We start from the raw sequence: 22,077 nt of genomic DNA, 5'->3' as shown, positions 1-22,077 counted from the left end.
AAGGAATAATTAAAATCTTTAAAGCAGGGTGTTACAGCAGGTGACATCAGCATACAAATTTAATAATGTGTTTTTTTTTTTTAAGATAAATCTCAAATTTACAGACCTTTTTACATTATGAAGCAGTATGCATCTTTTACAAATCTGTGCGAACATCTGAAAACAGATTGAAAATAAAGCTGTTAGAAGTACAGCTATATCAGAACTTGAGGATACAGTAAGGCCTGAATTACCAAAGACTGTAGAAAAAGTATATAACTGGGAGGGTCAGTTGAAGTAGGACTGTAGGGTACCACAACGACGTATATCACTTGTCCAGCAGTGGAAACCTCCACCAAGGGAGTTGGCATGACGAAGGTTTGGTTTTATAGTCTCGATTCCTGCAGAAAATTTTTAGAATAAATACAATTTTTGCATTACTCGGTATAAGACAGCCTTGCACCATTTTATTTAAGTTTTAGGTCACCATAATTATCTCAAAGAACGCAAATAGATAAATTAAGTACTTGAACTTACCAAGGTCCTCAAACAACTTCTGAGTGGTTGTTTCATTGGCATCAACCATAACTCGCTTCTCATCCAACATCAAAATGTTCATGCACAGCCATTTGGAGGACATCCACAGGGGGTGGTCTACACACACACACACACGTTTTCACATGGAAAAAAGCTGATTTTCATGGCAAGTATAACATGATTTTATTCATGTTGAACTACCCACCATCAGGAACCATAGGCCTTGAAGCTTTCACAACTGTCCAACCTGCCTTCTTAAACATATCAATCTGAGAGAGGACAAATAATGGTAAAAAAAAAAAAAAAAAAAAAAAAAAAAAAAAAAATCAACCACTGTTTTAAGTGTGTATACTTGTATGCACGTGTTGTACCTGTTGACATGGGTGATCAGGGTTTGTCATCAGAAGCCCCGGCCTGAGGATGTTAAATGTGGCATCAATGTGCATTGCGACCGGGTCATTGAAAGACAGCGTGTGGACTTTGTACTCTGGGGCCAGATGATGGCGCATCCACTCAATTCCCATGGAATTTGTAACCTGTGTGGGATTGGGGATTGAAACCAAATCCAAATTACACACTGGAGCTGCATTATGATTAATCATAAATTGTTGGCAAATGTCATTCATTTGCCGATTCAAGTTCTCGTTCAGGTGTTTAAATGCAAAGAGAAATGTTTTCTTAGAATGAATGGATTTCAGGAGGTGGACTGTGAACCTATTTTTTTTTTTTAAACCAGACTTTGCTAATTTGGCATTATACATTTAACTACTAAAAGGCCGTATCCAAGGAAACATCAACCAAGTTTAATGTTTATGCAACCGTACCATATATGCTAACAACCTAGAATCAGCATATGCAGTCATGATAACCATGCTCTCAAGCTAACTGTGGTTAACGCTAAGTGCTAGGTTCAACCGCAGCTAGCATCGACTGTATGAGGTCTGTTAGAAAAGTATCAGACCTTTTTATTTATAAAAACCTGATGGATTTGAATCATGTGTGCTTGCATGAGCAAATCTTGAACCTTCATGCGCATGCGTGAACTTTCATGCCTGTCGATTGCATCATTTCCTGGTAAGCAGCCTTTGTGTGAGGACATGTGTAGTGCTCTCGGCAGATTTTCATTGCAAGGAAAAAGACGAACGACTGGAGCAGCGCCGCATCAAATTTTGCCAGAAACTGGGCAACAGCCAGGTGGAAACCATTCGGATGATTCAGATGGCTTTCGGTGACTATCCAAGAAATTGTGGAAGAGGTGGGCATGTCACAACATCCTGTGAGACTTCAACACGGAGGCGCTTTTGCTCTGCCGTCAGCAGCAGCATGAATTTCACAGCCAGTCTTTTCATGGCCAAATCTTCTGTCACAGTGGAATGTGCCGAAAAAGTGCTGATGTCCACCTCTTCCGCAATTTCTCGGATAGTCACACGACGGTCCCGCATCACCACAGCGTTCACTTTGGAAATGATCTGGTCATGTCAGCATGTTGATGGCTGACCGGAGCGTGGCTCGCTCTCCACCGTTGTGCAGACATCTTTAAACCGGTTGTACCGTTCCTTAATCTGTGTGATGCCCATAGCATCGTCACCGAAAGCCGTCTGAATCTTCTGAATGGTTTCCACCTGGCTGTCGCCCAGTTTCTGGCAAATTTGATGCAGTAGCGCTGCTCCAGTCATTCCGTTTTTTGTTTTTTTCCTTGCAATGAAAATCCGCTGAGCACACTACACGTCCTCACACAAAGGCTGCTTACCAGAAAATGATGCAATCGACAGGTGTGAAAAAATTCACGCATGCGCATGAAGGTTCAAGGTTTGCTCCTGCAAGCACACGTGATTCAAATCCATCAGGTTTTTTAAAAAAATTAAAAGGTCCGATACTTTTCTAACAGACCTCGTAATTAACATGACTGCATTTGCTAATGCAGGCCACCGCTGTGTTTGCATAAATAGTCCTCAGTGGTCAAATGCACCATGTCGATTTAGCAACGTCCAGTCTGAATGCTCTACAGCTAGAAATCTGGTGTCTATTGGAAAATTTTCATCACTGGTAACCGAAAGAGGAAAAAGTATCTTCTTAAGTTACTTTAGTTGCCTTCATACCTGGCTTCTCTGGACAAAAATGTCACGGTCGGCCCGAATGAAATCAGCAGCATCAAAGCAGGGTTTGTGCTCTTTGGTTACAAACTTCCCCTGTAGAGCTAGTTTGTGTCTCTCTTCTTTCAGATTGGCATAGTCCTAAATTTGTACACACAAAAATATTTACATAAAACACCTCAGTACAGCACACTTCAAGGAGATGGAGGTCATGAGGTTTTAGTCACTAACAGGTAGATATAAACTGAACTGCGCCATTGCCAGTCTCAGTTTTGTGTCCCTTTATGTTTTGACATCTTTGGCAACAGGGTCTCCTTTGCCTTCTCGGGTGATAAGACATATGACAGTCCATTTCACAAAAATGAGGGTTCTTGAACCTGTTAGCCTGTGCTAGCCACCACAGAGGGGAGCAATGATTGGTTTCTCTTTTCTTCTGCTGGCTTTGCTGCAAAATGCAAAAGTAATGCATCAACATAATGGTGCAGCATGGTGTCCTCTATGAGGAGACCCACTCCCACCTAGATATGTACACACTGTAGTTTTTAAAATAATCTTTTTACGGTCCACATGGCTGATGGCTTACTTTTGTTTGCGTCAATACATACACATTGAGCAATATTTTCCACAATACTTTCACTTTTTTTTTCCCTTACTGACAGCTTCTAAGATGCTGGGATGATTCTGATGTCTATCATATCTTTCCACCTGGGGTTCCTAAGGATCTGGGACCTCTTTCCTTTTACAGTATACTGTCTTGAGAAATTAATATTCACCATCCAGCAACATAAGAAGAGGTCTCACCTGATCGTACAGTTCATCAGCCATGGTGGGTTTAGGAGCAGTGGTCCATTTAGCTCCTTTTTTGAAGTACTGTTTGATCAAAGGATGGTAGGCTCTATACTCAAAGAAACAACCTCTCCACGCCATGGGAGCCTCAATGATCTCATTCCCCACAACCATAAGGATGTCTCTAGGCATGGCAGCATACATGCCTGCAAAAGTTAGACTCAAGCTTTAGCTTATGCACTCAGAAATATTTAACCCTGACTTTTAAGATTTATGTAATTTTATTACATGACAAATTCCAATTTTACTTTTTTTTTTTTTTTTAGATAATTTTAACACAAACCTAAAAAATAAACCTTACATGATGCATATTACTGTAATAAATCCTATTTATTTGAAATGCATAATCCTCAGCTTTATGTATTTAGTATTAATAAAATAGAATTACTCTAAATCAATAATAATGACAGTATTTATTTACAATACATAAAGTATATTGTCTGAATTGCATAATAATTATGTTACCTATACAAGATAAATTGGTTTGGTTTGGGAACCACAGAATCTAGTCTCTGCTGTTTGCGAACGATGTGGTTCTGTTGGCTTCGTCAAATCAGGACCTTCAGCGTGCACTGGAACAGTTTGCAGCTGAGTGTGAAGCGTCCGGAATGAAAATCAGCACCTCCAAATCCGAGGCCATGGTTCTCAAACAGAAAAATGTGCTTTGCCTTCTTCAGGTCAGTGGAGTGTCCTTGCCTCAAGTGGAGAACTTTAAGTATCTCGGGGTCTTGTTCACAAGCAAGGGACGGATGGAGCATGATAGACAGATAGATTGGTGCTGCATCTGCAGTGATGCGGTCGCTGTATCGGACTGTCGTGGTGAAGAGAGAGCTGACTGGGGGGCAAAGCTCTCGATTTACCGATCGAGCTACGTTCCGACCCTCACCTGTGGTCATGAGATTTGGCTCATGACCGAAAGAGCAAGATTGTGAGTACAAGCGGCTGAGATGTGTTTCCTCTGCAGGGTGGCTGGGCGCTCCCTTAGAGATAGGGTGAGGAGCTCGGTCACTCGGGAGGAGCTTGGAGTCGAGCTGCTGCTTCTCCACGTCAAAAGGAGCCAGCTGAGGTGGCTTGGGCATCTTTTTGGGATGCCCCCTGGACGCCTTGCTGGAGAGGTGTTCCGGGCACGTCTCATCGGGAAGAGGCCCCGGGGAAGACCCAGGACACGCTGGAGGGACTACTTCTTGCAGCTGGCTTGGGAATGCCTTGGGGTTCCCCCGGAGGAGCTAGGGGAGGTGTGTGGATCGGGAGGTCTGGGCGGCTTTGCTTGAGCTGCTGCCCCGCGACCCGACCTCGGATGAAGCGGAAGAAAATGGATGGATGGATAGTACTTATTGCTCTGATATTTGCCCTGCTTCCACTTCCTCTCATACAGCTTAATCGAAGCATTGTCCAATGAAGAGGAGAGTGTACCTGCACAGAATTCACAGCCGAATTAGTGAATGAAGTTACTTCAGATTACACAAAATTTTGTAGGAGTTGGTCTCTTTGGATGACCTTTGGTTGATAAATGAAAGTGGCCATTGGTTTTTGAGGCAAAGTGATAACAAATCTTAGAGAAACTCAGTTGGCTATTGAAAACTGCAACCAGTTAAAGTGTTGGAGTAGTGTGAAGGTAGTTTTCATTCTGTGATGAAGAGAGCTTCACACGACAGTGAGAAACACTTTATCATGTATCTTCAGGGGTCAAAGATACAGCTGTGACTGTTTCAGGTTAAAGCCCTTGTCCCACTGAATAATGACGTAGCATTTTCTTTTGTACGAGTTGAGTTATTCAACTTTCGTGGGAGAATAGTGGCTCTGAGAAGCTCTTAGAGGCAGAATATTCGGCTAACAAGGCTCATCTCTGAGCGTGGCACTAATTTCAAGAAGTTCAAAACTGAGCAACAGCATGGGGCAGTTTGTGTACGATGACAAATGAGGATTTTAGAGGCATGTTTGTAGTGAGGACAAGGCTGTTAAAAGCCCATTGTCTGAGCACCTGGTGGCTGCAAGGACAGGCCAGACTATTTTGTAGTGAATTAATCATATTCTGTCAGAGCTTGGATGTTGAAAACACCTCTAATTGCTTCTGGAATCACAGAGGATGTTTCATTTGGAGCTTTTTTCCTGTCTGTCTTGTGCGCTGAGGTGGAAAACATATTTGGAACAGCCTAAAAGGTAATTTGTAATGTTTACATTGTAATAGCTTGGTAAAACAGTTGCATGTTCATTCCTTCTTCATAAGCAGCTGTAAGTATGTTTATGATAGATTTAACATCTTGTTATAATGGATCAGATGAGGCGCGCTCTGCATGCTGACACAATGACTCGCACTCAAGACAAGCATTTCCACAGAACACGAGCTCACAAAAGAGCAATTTTGCATACATTAATGGATGAACACAAAGTTAAAAATTGGATCACGTGTCAAAATGACTGTAAAGCCGCAAAAGAAATAAAGCCAGCGAGAAGAAGCGCAGAGGTGACTGTCCAGGAACCAGTGGTTTGGTTGTAGCTGGTCTGGTTATGGATGTGTTTTGTGTCGTTTTTTTGGGGGGGGTGGGGTGGGGGTGAGAAGTGATCCACGCAGCTGTGGGTGTATATAATTAAAGCAGCCATCTCACTGTGGTCTTTTTGGTCACAGAGAGCTGGGTGAACACAGAACTGCTGCATTTCATGACTCTGGAACACAGGTGGACAGCAGTCTGGTGCAAGGATGGGCACACCAGCTGGACTGTGCCCCTCCAGACCCCTGCCTTTTTAAACATTTTTCTTTTTTGCTTTTCAACTTCTGGGGAGCTCTGCCTCCCCAGGCCTACCCCCCGCCCCTGCCTTTTAAAAAATTATTATTTTTTTGCCTTCCAGCTTCTGGGGGAGCTCTGCACCCCCCACACTCCCACCCCCACCTTTAAGCATTTTCTTTGCCTTCCAGCTTGTGGGGGAGCTCCACCCCCCAGACCCCCTAATTACAGCCCTCTTAACTGCCCACCACTTTAAACTTTTTTTATTAATGTGATGTAAATTAATATTCAAAGTTTTCAGCTAGTTGACAGCAGGGCTGTACAATGACCAAATTATCATATCAAATATAAATAAATATACATTTCAAAAACTTTTGCAAGTTTTCTTTACACAAGTCAGGGGATGGAAACATGAACATTTCCACCTCACTGAATACATCTTGGACTTCACGTCAATTACGAAGAAATACAAAGGTTTCTTTCACCAAAACATCAAATCTGGGCTTTCATCTCAAATGATCTTTCTAGCAAATTGTAGCTGAATGATTGGGTCTTCTTTTTAAGAAAATTCTCCTCTACACCACTTCATCAGAAAGGTGGAGTTTATATTTTTAATTAATTTACAACCCCAATTCCAATGAAGTTGGACGTTGGGTGAAATGTAAATTAAAAGAATACAATGATTTGCAAATCCTCTTCAACCTATATTAAACACCACAAAGACAAGATATTTAATGTTCAAACTGATAAACTTTGTTTTTGTGCAAATATTTGCACATTTTGAATTGTGTTCATTTGTGGTGACTTAAATATTGATCTGCTCAATCCAAATAAGCATAAAATAACATGAATTTATCAGTATAATGTACAGTATGAGTTTATATCCAAAAATCACCAGGCCAAGCAGAATTACATCCCATAGTGCCACCTTAATTGATAATATATTCAGCAATGATATTGAGAATAACACTGAGTGGATTATTAATCAATGACATTAGTGATCATCTACCAGTTTTCATCGTTTATAATAGAAACCATCGGCGGAATCAGCCAGAGGAGAAAATAAAATACAGGCGAGTGCGGACAGAGGAAAACATGAACACACTAAAGAAGGATTTACAGGAGCAAAACTGGGAAAAGGTATACAGTGAAAGTGATGTTGATAGTGCATATGAAACTTTTTTACAAATATTTACATCATTATATGATAAAAAATTGTCCAATTAAACAAGACTACAGAAAACAAAAAATCCAAGCTCGACCATGGATGACGAAAGGGTTACGAAATGCATGTAATAAGAAAAATACACTGTATAGAGAATTCAATAAAACTAAGACTAAAGAGGCAGAAAATAGATATAAGAAATACAAAATAGATTAACTAATATTACACGGGTATGTAGGAAGGAATATTATAGTAACATATTATATAATAACAAAAACAATATTAAAGGAATATGGGATATATTAAATAGCATTATCAAAAATGGTAATAAAAAACAGAGTTACCCTCAGTATTTCATTGATAATAATGTCAAGAAGGAAAATAAGGATGAGGTAGTCAACGGTTTTAATAATTTTTTTGTAAATATTGGACCAGCTTGGCAGAAAAAATTCCCGATTCCCAATCTGAGGATTGGGATAATAATCTTATAGAAAGAAATCCCTGTTCATGTTCCTCACAGCAGTGGATGGAAATGAAATTATAGACATTGTGAATAATTGTAAATATAAAACATCTACCGATTTAATTGAAATTGATATGGTGGTGGTAAAACAGGTCATTGAATGGATTGTAGAACCATTAACATACATCTGTAACTTATCATTTCAAACTGGTAAATTTCCCAATCAAATGAAAATAGCTAAGGTTGTGCCGCTGTATAAGACTGGGGATAGACACCACTTCACAAATTATAGACCTGTTTCTTTGCTTCCACAATTTTCCAAATTATTAGAAAAGTTATTCAATAATAGATTAGACAAATTCATAAATAAACATAAATTACTTACTGATAGTCAATATGGATTCAGAGCACATAGTTCAACATCACTTGCATTAATAGAATCAGTTGAGGAGATTACAAACGCCATAGACCACAAATTACATTCAGTTGGAATATTTATAGACCTTAAAAAGGCTTTTGATACAATTAATCATGACATATAAATCAATAAACTTGAACAGTATGGGATTAGGGGGTTGGTGTTGCACTGGGTGAGAAGCTATTTAGTAACAGAAAACAGTTTGTGAAGTTGGGGGAATATACATCATCATGCTTGGACAATGCTTGTGGCGTCCCACAGGGGTCAGTATTGGGTCCAAAACTGTTTCTAATTTATATAAATGATATTGTCAATGTTTCCAAAATATTAAAATTAGTATTATTTGCAGATGACAAGCATTTTTTGTTCAGGGGGGGATTTGCAGGAGTTACTGAGGAGGATCAGTATAGAAATGGGAAAATTGAAAATATGGTTTGACAGAAACAAATTATCATTAAACTTAAGTAAAACAAAATACATGTTATTTGGCTATTGTAATACAGACATACAGGTTCAGTTACAAGTCGAGGGGGTAGATATTGAAAGGGTACATGAAATAAGTTTCTGGGGGTGATAATAGATGATAAGATAAACTGGAAGACTCATATAAAACATATACAAAGTAAACTGTCAAGAAGCATTTCAGTTCTAAACAAAGCGAAACATATTCTGGACCACAACTCACTCCGCATTCTTTACTGCTCACTGGTTTTACCATATTTACAGTACTGTGCAGAGGTATGGGGTAATACTTATAAAGGTACAACACAATCACTATCAGTAATGCAGAAAGAGCTATAGAATTATTCATAATACTGGCTATAGAGATCATACAAATCCACTATTTTTACAATCCAAATTCTTAAAATTCACAGACTTGGTTCATTTTCAAACAGTACAAATTGTGTATAAAGCAATAAACAATTTACTTCCAGCAAATATTAAAAATATGTTTTTTAACAGATCAGGGGATTACAGTCTGAGGGGGAAATTTAATTTAAAGCATCAGTGGGCACGAACAACATTAAAAGGTTTCTGTATTTCTGTCTGTGGGGTGAGGATGTGGAACAGATTGGGAGTGGGGCTCAAGCAATATCCAAGCATGAACCAGTTCAAACAGCGGTACAAAAATATGTTTTTTTCTGGGTATAGGGAGGAGGAAGGGTAATGAGGGTTAGGGTGTTTTTGTTTTTTGCTTCGGCTTGTAAATATATAGTATTTTGTATGTAAGTAGGTATGTGTAGGTGTATATTTATGTTTGTGTATATATATATATATATATATCGGTTTAGGTGTGTAGGAATCTATGTGTATATGTGGCAAAGGGTATTACTGGTTGTGGGGAAGAAGGGGTAGGGATAAATAAGCTGATGCTTCACCCTACCCCTTTTCGGTCATGTTGGGTACACAGTAGGAACTTTTTTGTTGTTGTCTTTACTGATCTATCTTGTAATTGTTGTTGTATCAAATGTTCGAAATAAACAGTTTTCATTCATTCATTCATTCATTCATTCATTCATGCCTGCAACTAATTTCAAAAAAGTTGGGACAGGGGCAACAAAAGACTGGGAAAGTTGATGAATGCTTAAGGAACACCTGTTTGGAACATTCCGCAGGTGAACAGGTTAATTGGAAACAGGTTGGTGTCATGATTGGGTATAAAATGAGTATCCCCAAATGGCTCAGCCGTTCAAGCAAAGATGGGGTTAAGATCACCACTTTGTGAACAACTGCATGAAAAAAAAATAGCTTAAGAACAATTTTTCTCAACATTCAATTGCAAGAAATTCAGGGATTCATCATCTACAGTCCATAATATAGTCAGAAGATTCAGAGTATCTGGAGAACTTTCTACACGCAAGCTGAAAGGCCGAAAGCCAACAACTGAATGCCTGTGACCTTCGATCCCTCAGCCGGCACTGCATTAAAAACTGACATTGTGTAAAGGATCTTACCGCATGGGCTCAGGAACACTTCAGAAAACCATTGTCAGTTAACAGTTTGTTGCTACATCTACAAGTTCAAGTTAAAACTCTACTATGCAAAGCAAAAGCCATAAATCAACAACATCCAGAAACACCGCCACCTTCTCTGGGCCTGAGCTCATTTGAAATGGACGGACGCAAAGTGGAAAAGTGTGGCGTGGTCTGATGAGTCCACATTTCAAATTGTTTTTGGAAATCATGGACGTCGTGTCCTCCGGACAAAAGAGGAAAAAGACCATCCAGATTGTTACCAGCGCAAAGTTCAAAAGCCAGCATCTGTGATGGTATGGGGTGTGTTAGTGCCCATGGCATGGGCAACTTACACATCTGTGATGGCACCATCAATGCTGAAAGATGCATCCAGGTTTTGGAGCAACACATGCTGCCATCCAAGCAACGTCTTTTCAGGGATGTCCCTGCTTATTTCAGCAAGACAATGCCAAGTCACATTCTGCACGTGTTAAAACAGGGTGGCTTCGTAGTAAAAGTGTGCGGGTACTAGACTGGCCTGCCTGCAGTCCAGACCTGTCACCCACTGAAAATGTGTGGCGCATTATGAAGCGCAAAATATGACAACGGAGATCCCGGACTGTTGAACAACTGAAGTCGTACATCAAGCAAGAATGGGAAAGAATTCCACCTACAAAGCATCAACAATTAGTGTCCTCAGTTCCCAAATGCTTATTGAGTGTTGTTAGAAGGTGATGTAACACAGTGGTAAACATACCACTGTCCCACCTTTTTTGAAACATGTTGCAGGCATCCATTTCAATGAGCAAATATTTTCAGAAAAACAATAACGTTTATCAGTTTGAACATTTAATATTTGTCTGTGGTGTACTTGGGTAGGCTGAAAAGTTCTAAGGCTCACCAAGAAGGAGAAATGCCATTAAAACTTGGCATGCATTAAGTTCAACTCTTCTGATGACTTACTGTGTTATTTTCTTCCAGGTTGTGAGGTAGTTTGTGGTTCATAGCCAAGTTTGAAAGTTCGTGGTAGAGGGAAACGGCAAAAATAGACAAAATCTGGCATCGCGGTGTGATTAAGTACATGCATAAGAAGGGGTTAAAGCACAAGGACATACATGTGGATATGGTTGCTACATTAGGGGATGAAGCTCCCTCCATGTCTACAGTGCAGAAGTGGGCAGCTGAATTTAAGAGGGGCAGAGAGAGCCTTGAAGACGACCCAAGGTCTGGGCGGCCTGCAACAGCCACAACCCAGAAAAACATTGACCTTGTTCATGAAATGGTGATGGACCACAGACGATCGACGATTAATCAGCTAGCAGATGCTGTGGGAATATCCTGTGATAATTGAACACATTCTGCATGAAGAACTTGGAATGTCAAAGGTGTCAGCTTGGTGGGTGCCACGTCTTCTGACGCCTGATCAGAAACGCACCAGGCTAGTCATGTCGAAGGCAAACTTGGTGCAATTTGAAGAGGATCCAGCCAATTACATGGAACGTTTTCTTACCCAGTATGAGTGTTCGGTTCACCACTTTGAACCAGAGACCAAAAAAACAAAAAACAATCAATGCAGCAGAAACACCCAAGGTCACCACCTCCAAAGAAGGCCAAGGTCGTTTCGTCTGCGGGGAAGGTCATGGTTTCAGTTTTCTGGGATGCCAAGGGCACTGTGTTCATAGACTATCTTGAAAAGGGACAAACCATAAATGGACAGTACTATTCTAACCTACTGAGACAGTTACGTGAGGCTATCAAAAAGAAGCGACCAGGAAAGCTGACGAAAGGGGTGCTGTTCCATCAAGACAATGCCCCAGCTCACAAGTCAACAGTGGCCATGGCCACTATCCACGAGTGTGGATTCGAACTGGTAGATCACCCACCATACTCCCCTGACTTGGCACCCTCGGACTTTCATCTGTTCCCAAACCTGATAAAAAAAACTTGGCTGGGAAGCACTATCGGAGCAGTGATGAGGTGATGGCTGCTGTTGAGGACTATTTTGACTCGAGATGAAAGCTTCTATGCCAAGGGAATCGAAGCACTCAAGCACTGCTGGAAGAAGTGTGTGGAGTTACAGGGAGACCATCTAGCAGTCTAAGTCTATAGCAGCATAACTAAGGGATGGTTCAGGGTCACCTGATCCAACCGTAACTATAAGATTTTTCAAAAAGGAAAGTTTAAGCTTAATCTTAAAAGTAGAGAGGGTGTCTGTCTCCCTAATCCACAGGAGAGGAGCCTGAAAGTCTGGTGGGAAATAAACCAGTAATAGAAGATAAATTATGTACATTGGTAAATACAGTCAATAGTATTTTCCTGGACAATGTGGAAAAAGATGAAATAAGAAATATTGTAAAAAAACTGTGTAAGCAAAAGATCAACTGACCATGAACATTTAGACATGATGACTGTAAAAAGTATAATAGAAATTGTTATTGAACCATTTACTTATATTTGTAATCTGTCTCTGTCAACTGGGGTTTTTCCAGATGAAATGAAAATTGCTAAGGTAGTCCCATTATATAAAAATGGAGACAAACATAATTTTTCTAATTACAGGCCAGTATCATTGCTTCCACAGTTTTCTAAAATTATGGAAAAAGTTTTGTAACAAGATTGGATAAATTTATTGAGAAACATCATATTTTAAATAATGCTCAGTATGGATTCAGAACAAAACATTCGACAGCTATGGCAATTATGGAACTAATAGAGAAAATATCAACAACAATAGATAATAAGGATTATTTTGTAAGTATTTTATTGACCTGAAAAGGCTTTTGATGTTATAGACCACTCAAGATTGCTCCACAAGTTACAACAATATGGAATAAGAGGTGTTGCACTCAGTGGGTAAAAAGCTACTTAGAAAATAGAAAACAGTTTGTTCAGATAAATAATACCAAATCAGAATTGTGTAACATTATTTATGGAGTACCACAAGGATCGGTACTTGGACCCAACTGTTTATTTTGTATATCAATGATTTGTGAATGTATCCAATGTGCTTGGCAGCATTTTATTTGCTGATGATACAACGCTGTTTTACTCTGGATCAGATATACAGGAAGTAGCACAAGTGATAAATACAGAGTTGGAAAAAGTTAACCATTGGTTTGATATAAACAGATTGTCACTAAATATTAATAAGACAAATTTCATATTGTTTAATGATAGAGCGAAAGAAAATAATGTGTCATTACAAATAGATGGAATGGATATACAAAGGGTAAAAGAAATGAAATTTTTAGGAGTCATGATTGATGAAGATCTTACATGGAAGTCACACATAATTACATAAAGGAAAAATAGCGAAAGCCATTGCTGTTTTGCATAAAGTAAAATATTCATTAAATAGTTATGGTTTATTAACATTGTACAATTCATTGATTGTCCCATATTTAACTTACTGGGTAGAAATCTGGGGATCAACATATACAACCTATATACAACCTTTATTTATTTTGCAGAAAAGAGCTTTAAAAGTGATTAGTAACAGTGGTTTTAGAGATCCATCTAATCCATTGTTTATTAAGTATAGGGTACTTAAATTCATGATTTAGTTGATTTGAAATATTACAAACGATGTACCAAGTTAATAAAAATACTTTACCAACAAACATTCAAATATGTTTGAAAAAAGAGTAAGTAGTTATAAATTGAAAGGAATAGAAGTCTTAAAAAACCAAGATTTAGAACCAAAGTAAAGGAAAGGAGTATTGCAGTAAATGGTGTCAAATTATGGAACAATCTTAATAAAGAAATTAAAGAATTAAGGTCACTTAAATTATTTAAAAAACATATTAAATTAGATGTATTAAGTAAGTATGAAACTATGAAGTAAGTCAGTGGGCTGCAAGAAAGTCAAAAAAAAAAAGTAAACTTAATAATGTTTGGAGTGTCTTAAGTTTAAATATAACCTGTCAGTGATGTAATCTATTAATTAATGGTCATAATTATGAAATGGGTCAGTGGTATGTGACAAGTTAAAGAAATGCAATCTGTTAAATAATGTTGACTATGATGCTGTATATTGAAAGATTGTATTGTTAAAAGGGGCAGAAATCATAACACTTGTTCTTCTTTCTGCTCCTTTTCATTCTGGTATTATGGTGCTTTTGTTTTTTGCTTTTCTGTTTTTCTTTTAAATGAATGAAATAAATATTAAAAAGAAAAAAGAAAGAAAGCTGAAGGCTCTGCCTCCCATTCTACTCTTACAAACCCTAGGAACTACAAGTAAGCCTGCAGTCTGAGAGCGAAGCGCTCTATTGGGGTGATATGGTACTATGAGGTCCCTAAGATAAGATGGGACCTGATTATTCAAAACCTTATAAGTAAGAAGAAGAATTTTAAATTCTATTCTAGGATTAACAGGAAGCCAATGAAGAGAGGCCAATACGGGTGAGATATGCTCTCTCCTTCTAGTCCCTGTCAGTACTCTAGCTGCAGCATTTTGAATTAACTGAAGGCTTTTCAGGGAACTTTTAGGACAACCTGATAATAATGAATTACAATAGTCCAGCCTAGAGCCATATGTCAGAACAAGATCTAAAGTGTGGCTAAGGTGGTGGGTGGGCTCATTTACATTTTGAGCGAAGCGAAGTCTAATAATAGATTAAATGCAGTGTTGAGGCTGTCATTCTCAGCATCTGTGTGGATGTTAAAATTACCCACTATAATTATCTGAGCTAAGCACTAAGTCAGACAAAAGGTCAGAAAAATCACAAAGAAACTCACAGTAACGGCCAGGTGGACAATAGATAACATAAAACTGGTTTTTGGGACTTCCAATTTGGATGGACAAGACTGATAGTCAAGCTTTCAAATGAATTAAAGCTCTGTCTGGGTCTTTAATTAATAAGCTGGTGGAAGATTGCTGCTACTCCTCCTCATCGACCCCTGCTTCAAGCATTTTGACAGTGTGACTCGGGGGTGTTGACTCATTTAAACTAACATATTCATCCTGCTGTAACCAGGTTTCTGTAAGGCAGAATAAATCATTATGTTGATCAATTATTATATAATTTATTAACAGGGACTTAGAAGCGAGAGACCTAATGTTTAATAAACCACATTTAACTGTTTTAGTCTGTGGTGCAGTTGAAGGTGCTATATTATTTTTTTCCTTTTTGAGTTTTTATGCTTAAATAGATTTTTGCTGGTTATTGGTAGTCTGGGAGCAGGCACCGTCTCTACGGGGATGGGGTAATGAGGGGATGGCAGGGGGAGAGAAGCTGCAGAGAGGTGTGTAAGACTACAACTCTGCTAAAATTGGCCAGATTTCTAGAGATGAGAGCTGCTCCATCCAAAGTGGGATGGATGCCGTCTCTCCTAACAAGGCCAGGTTTTCCCCAGAAGCTTTGCCAATTATCTATGAAGCCCACCTCATTTTTTTGGACACCACTCAAACAGCCAGCAATTCAAGGAGAACATGCGGCTAAACATGTCACTCCCGGTCCGATTGGGGAGGGGCCCAGAGAAAACTACAGAGTCCGACATTGTTTTTGCAAAGTTACACACCGATTCAATATTAATTTTAGTGACCTCCGATTGGCGTAACCGGGTGTCATTACTGCCGACGTGAATTACAATCTTACCAAATTTACGCTTAGCCTTAGCCAGCAGTTTCAAATTTCCTTCAATGTCGCCTGCTCTGGCCCCCGGAAGACATTTGACTATGGTTGCTGGTGTCGCTAACTACACATTTCTCAAAACAGTGTTGCCAATAACCAGAGTTTGATCCTCGGCGGGTGTGTTGAGTGCCGAGTCTCCAATTCGCCCAGCCTGGCCTCCAAAGCTACGAGCAAGCTACACTTATTACAAGTACCATTATTGCTAAAGGAGGCCAAGGAATAACTAAACATTTCACACCCAGCGCAGAAAAATGTGTGAGACACAGGAGAAGCCGCCATGCTAAACCGGCTAAGAGCTAATAGCTGCGGTAAGCTAGCGGATTCCAAAAACACAAAAAGTGAAGAATGTGAAAATAATTTAGCGGTGATTCAGCAGAGAGGGTGCTTTAGTTAAGGCACGTGAAGATTACACTGAAATAAGTCGTTATCTAGATAAATCTAACTACGCAGATTAAACAGCTAACAGATACAGCAAAACACCGTTGTGCTCCGGAACAGGAAGTGATACAATACCGCAGTGAGAGCCAACCACCGCAAAAATGCAGCCAAAAAAAAAAAAAAAAACAACAAGCAGGGCCCAAAGACAAGAGCGAACAGTTGTCAGGCCTGAGGCAAAAAGTCGGGGTTGAAAACACAGAGCAGGATCAAAAAGCAGGGCAAGACAAATAAGGACTGAGACAGGAGCTGGTAACTGAACTGACAAAAGAGTGGTGGCTGGAAACAGCTTAAGTAAAGCAGGTGGTGATCAGTGTTGCCAGTTTCTCAGTAAGAAGTTATTGGCTGTCCTAAAAGTCGCCAGAAGTCATCTAATTTGCATAGTATGATGTCACAGATGTAGGAAAAAAAAAATGTGGGAGAGATCATTGAATACATTAACATTTTAATATTGTCTGGCAAGTCCATATTCATAAATGTAGAGTATTGAAAAGAAATTTACACAGATGTCTGGCTGAATTTGAACAATATATAAGCAGTATTAAGCTTATAGACTCTCCCAAATGTCATGAAACTGTCACGCTCTTCCATGAATTTGATAATGATAATACTGTGACTGTTATTGTGGCCTCGTCCTTTGTTCGTTTTACTGTTTTAATGTATTTGTTGAAAAAAAAAAAGACAAAAAAGTGAGTATACACCTTTATAATATTGAACTACAAATAACTTGATTGTTGGTTTGTTTATTTTCCCATTAAAATTGACTGTCACTTCTCAGGCTGAGTGAGTCCAAGTCAGGTTTGTCATTTAATGCGGGAACAGCCATGGAGGCATTGCACATGCGTGTTTGAACGTGGAGGATTGTAGGTATCCCTCCAAAAAGTGCTTTGCAATCGGGCTCTGGTTTTGCAGCTGCAGCAGAGGTGGGGAGACCCGCTGCCGCTCAGTGAGAACAGAGACTAGATCTGAGTTGCCAAACACCAGAAAATCTCCAGTGACGCCAGGAAAAGTAGCTAGATTTGACGCTAGTTGCTTTTGAGAAAGTAAGTCAAGAGGGTTTGGAAAATCACCAGATTTAGCGAGAAAGTCGCCAATTTGGCAACACTGATGGTGATTATGTAACAAGAAACACGTGTTGGAGAACATTCTAGAAAGGGGGTGTGGTCGGATGATGAGGACAGTGCAAGATAGTGAGGTAGGGAAAACAAAGTGGAGTGACGAAAGAAAGACCCGTGAGCAAGTGCAAGAGCACGAGTGGATAGAAACACCAAGTAAAAAGAATCAAAGTGAGAGACAAAGCCATAAGGGGAGGTGCAGGAGCATGGAGTGACAACACTATCAAATGAGAAGAAAAATGAAAACAAAAATAAATCAAAAACTGGACAGAATAAAATACTAAAAAGAAAAGAATCGCACAGAGCCTAAACATAAGAACTGCAAAGTGAATCATAAGAAAATAAATACTAAGACAAAACTAGACTGGAATGGGTCATGACTTAAGTATACAACTAAACATAACCATGTGGCAAAACAAGCAAACAGAGACTAAAAGATTGACAGAAAACAAAACCTGAGACTTCAGTATAACATATAATTCCACATATGATGAGAACAAGATAAACAAGTAATGAAACTAATGACACACAATGAAAACAGACTGGCTGGACAAAACAATAACGAGACTGAACAATGGCTAAAGTATAAAAAATAATAAAGATATAAAGTGGCAAAGCAAAACAAAACAGAACAAACGCATGACAAATCAATTAAATCAAAACTGCGGCAGACAGAGGGTAAAAGAGGGGAAAAATAATATCACAACCCAGAGCAGGGCCAAAACCTGACAAATTCGAACTTTCTGTGGTACACAGCACCAGCTACTGGACAGGAGGAACCTAGCAGTCAGTGTGACTCACTGATTTCAAAATGTAGCTCTCTTCAACCAGACACGCAGTGCCGTCACATGTCAATCATCTGTGGCCAATCAGATTTCAGGGGAGTCTAGTGCAACTCTGGCCTCCGCTCTAGCTCCACCCATGCCAGGAAGTGTTTATTTCCTGTTTCACTGGACTCAAAATTTGGCACTTCTTGTTTCAGTGTGAAGTTGCCACTGAGTTCTCGTGGGATCCCATGGGATCTTGTCTGTCAATCCAGGAAGTGTTTCACATTTCCTGTTTCACTGTAGACTCAAAATTTAGCACTTACTGTTTGGGACTCCCTGTACCATAGAGTGAGCTTTGCTGCGCGGCGCTTTACTCAAAATAGAAGAAGCACTCAGATCAAACACCTGTCTTAATTGCCCAATGTCTTTGCACAAATTTAGCATTGATTTGGAGTCTCTAGCCCACATGACAAAATAAAATAATTTTACATATGCATAGTATAAAACAGAAGAAGCATTCAAATCTAATACAAACTAAAGTGTCTTATTTGTTTAGTTTGCTGCACAAATTTGAACTGATTTGGATACTTTGAAAGAACAAGAGTTGCTTAATTTAAAACTCTGTAAATACAAATCAGGAATTGCATACCTGTGTGGCAGGCCCTTTTCTCAGCTTCAACCAGAAGTGTGTGTGCGCGCGCGCACGAGTGTTTTGTTTTGGGGGGGAGCGGGGCAGGTATGACTGCTTACACAATGCATAAGTGTGATGCTTTTATACCAGCAGACAAACGCACCCCACAGTGATTTATAGGCAAAGCCTAGCTTCAAAGCATACATACATCTAACCCCTTATCCGGGATCAGGTTGCGGGGGCAACAACTCCAGCAGGGGACCCTAAACTTTACCTTTCCTGGGCCACATGAACCGCTTCTGACTGCTTCAAAGCAATGTAGTTAAATTTTTATCATGAAATCATGGAAAAAATTAACGTCAAGAGTTATCACACTGAGCAACAGCATTCCCGCTGTGCTTCATTTGAACATTTCTGGCACTTTTCAGTTCTTAAAGTGTTTTTAAGTATTTCAGACAGTTACAGAATATAATATATATATATATATGTCATGGACATGAATGAGTGAAGCTCTTCAGCATCTTAGGTCCTTCATGATTCTGGGGAGCATTAGCATAGCTAAAAACCTTGAGCTTCTGGGTGTGTGTGGGGGGCTTTGCCTGCCAGACCCCCCAACTATGGCCCTCTTAACCCCCTGCCATTTTAAGCATTTTTCTTTATTTGCATCTCATATGCCTGGAAAGTCCTCACATCTTATTCAGATCCTTCACACTTTATTTTCAGTAAATGCTTCTGGGGAGCATTAATATGGCTAAAAAAAACTTCATGGAATTTACACACTAAATAGTCACTGACTGACCTCATGCTGTCAAGGTGCGCACTGCCACTCACTTTAGTGAGTCAGATCAACATTTAGCATTTCCTTTTTTCAGTGTCAACTGTGCACTGAATTTATGTGAGATCTGTTAGGGTTAAGTACCATTAGATTAAGACTGGATCCCGATATGCAGGCAGCAAAAAGTTAAGTCCAAATACAAAATTCTTCAAGAGACAAAGTGACCAAAACAAACAATGTAAATGGCACCAAAATCTTCAGAAGACAAAGTGAGCAAACAATGTGAACAGCGCCGAATTCTTCAAAAGACAAAGTGAACAAACAATGTGAATGGCACCAAATTCTTCAAAAAACAAAGTGAACAAAACAATGTGAACAGAACCAAATCCTTAAAAAGGCAAAGTGAGCAAATCAACAATGTGAACAGCACCAAATCCTTCAAAAGAGAAAATGAACAAATAAAGACAACACCAAACTCAACAATCAACACTTGACAGTTAGAAGAAGACTTACAAACAGAAGACCCAAGGTGACAAGAGACAGCACACAAGCAACCAGCAAGAGAAAAAGACATGGGAGCGGTTGATAAAACCTAACTGATTAACAACAGGTGTACTGATTGAGAAGAGTGGATGAACAGACTGGAACAAGTCCTGACAGGAAAGGAACATGAGGAAACTAAAGCATCTGGCAGATGTAGAAATGACCTAACAGTAAACATGTCAAATGACATTAACCAAAAAATACACAAAATGCAAAGCAATAAAACAACAAGAAAAGTGACCACCCCAAAACCCAACATCAAACACAGAGAAAATAAAGACAGGACAAAAACTGAGACCAAATAAGAACTGGAGACACAAGACCAGCTTATAATACACATAAGAAGAACAGTCTGAAGAACTGAGGACCAGAAGACAGTGGACAGGAAATACAATAAGACAAACATGGATGGATGACAAGACACAAGGACGACACCTGCATACGGTTTGGGAGGGCTCATGGGGGCTCATATCCACCCACTCATACCTCCGCACATGCGCTCCCATCCATACCCATGCAAACCCAAAAGACCACAACCGGAGGACCCATGAACATGGATTGGGAGAGTGGCACGCCCACAACCATTCGCACCTTCACGCACACACTCACACAACCTACAGGAAGACAAGACAGGATATAAAAGGGACAGGGGGGCAGGAACCGCATAAAAAGAACGCAAAGTCCATGACCAGATCCAAACCCCAACAAGAATGGTCCTATTCACGCAAGATTTCCTCTTTCTCTTTTTAAAAATGTATTTCCTTTTATTTTAAATTAAGACAAACAAAAAGTTACATAAAAACCTTACAGAGGATAAACATACCAACACAAAAACAACATAATGAAAAACAGGTTACTATCCTCTGCTGTAGCTCCACATAGTTTTCAACATTTGACATTTCCTGTTTCACTGTGGACTCAAAATTTGGCACTTCCTGTTTCAGTGTCAACTTGCCACTGAATTCCCTTGAAATCCCACAACATCTCCTATATTGTCAATCCAGGGAGTGTTCAAAATTTGACATTTCCTGTTTCACTGTGGACTAAAAATCTGGCACTTCCTGTTTCAGTGTCAACTTGCCACTGAATTCCCATGTGATCTCCTCTATTGTCAATCCAGGAAGTGTCATCCAGGAAGTGTTCAACATTTGACATTTCCTGTTTCAATGTGGACTCGAAATTGGGCACTTCCTGTTTGGGACTCCCTGTACCTGAGTGACCTTGTGGCGCTTTGCTCTTGTTAAGCAATCTAGTTAGAAACTGTGCTGCCATCTCTCCTAGATATTTCCATGCCTCCACTGCAATGTCATTTGGACCAACTGCCTTTCCACTCTTCATCCTCTTCATAGCTTCACTCACTTCATAATTACTAATCTCTTGTACTTCCTGAATTACTCTCGCAAAATATTCCCTCCACCTACTCAACACACACTCCTCGCTTGTCAGCACATTACCATCTGCATCTTTTTCCACCCTAACCTGCTGCACATCCTTTCCAGCTCTGTCCCTTTGTCTGGCCGATCGGTACAAGTCCTTTTCTCCTTCCTTTCAACTTCTTGCACAGCTCACTAAATGCCTTTTCCTTAGCTTTTGTCACGTCACTTTTTGCCTTACGCCGCACCTCCTTGTACTCCTATATCCTATCTATCGACTAGCCCAAAACTTTTTCACCAAACTCTCTCTCTTTATGCTTTTCTGGACATCTTCATTCCATCACATGTTAGTTTAAATGAGTCAACACCCCCGAGTCACACTAACTGTCAGAATGCTCGTAGTACGGGCCGGGGCGGAGGATTAGCAGCAATCTTCCATTCCAGCTTATTAATTAATCAAAAACCTAGACAGAGCTTTAATTCATTTGAAAGCTTGTCTCTTAGTCTTTTCCATCCAAATTGGAAGTCCCAAAAAACAGTTTTATTTGTTATTATCTATCGTCCACCTGGTCGTTACTGTGAGTTTCTCTGTGAATTTTCAGACCTTCTGTCTGACTTAGTGCTTA

General features: G+C 39.6%; 1 protein-coding gene across 1 annotated transcript; it reads right to left on the bottom strand.

Moving 5' to 3' along the window:
• Positions 1-267: 267 nt before the first annotated feature.
• LOC117517919 (glycine amidinotransferase, mitochondrial-like) lies at positions 268-21,350 on the bottom strand. Its single transcript, XM_034179051.1, has 7 exons — positions 21,290-21,350; positions 3,411-3,601; positions 2,616-2,750; positions 888-1,052; positions 722-785; positions 517-633; positions 268-380 (listed from the first exon to the last, which is right to left on the bottom strand). The coding sequence occupies exons 1-7, from the start codon at positions 21,348-21,350 to the stop codon at positions 268-270; spliced, it is 846 nt and encodes a 281-aa protein (XP_034034942.1).
• Between the last annotated feature and the right edge of the window lie 727 nt (positions 21,351-22,077).

The sequence above is a fragment of the Thalassophryne amazonica genome, chromosome 9, assembly GCF_902500255.1.
Source record: "Thalassophryne amazonica chromosome 9, fThaAma1.1, whole genome shotgun sequence".
In the NCBI taxonomy this organism is placed as follows: Eukaryota; Metazoa; Chordata; class Actinopteri; order Batrachoidiformes; family Batrachoididae; genus Thalassophryne; species Thalassophryne amazonica.
The sequence above is the reverse complement of the archived record's forward strand: the minus strand, read 5'-3'. Positions and strand labels throughout refer to the sequence as shown.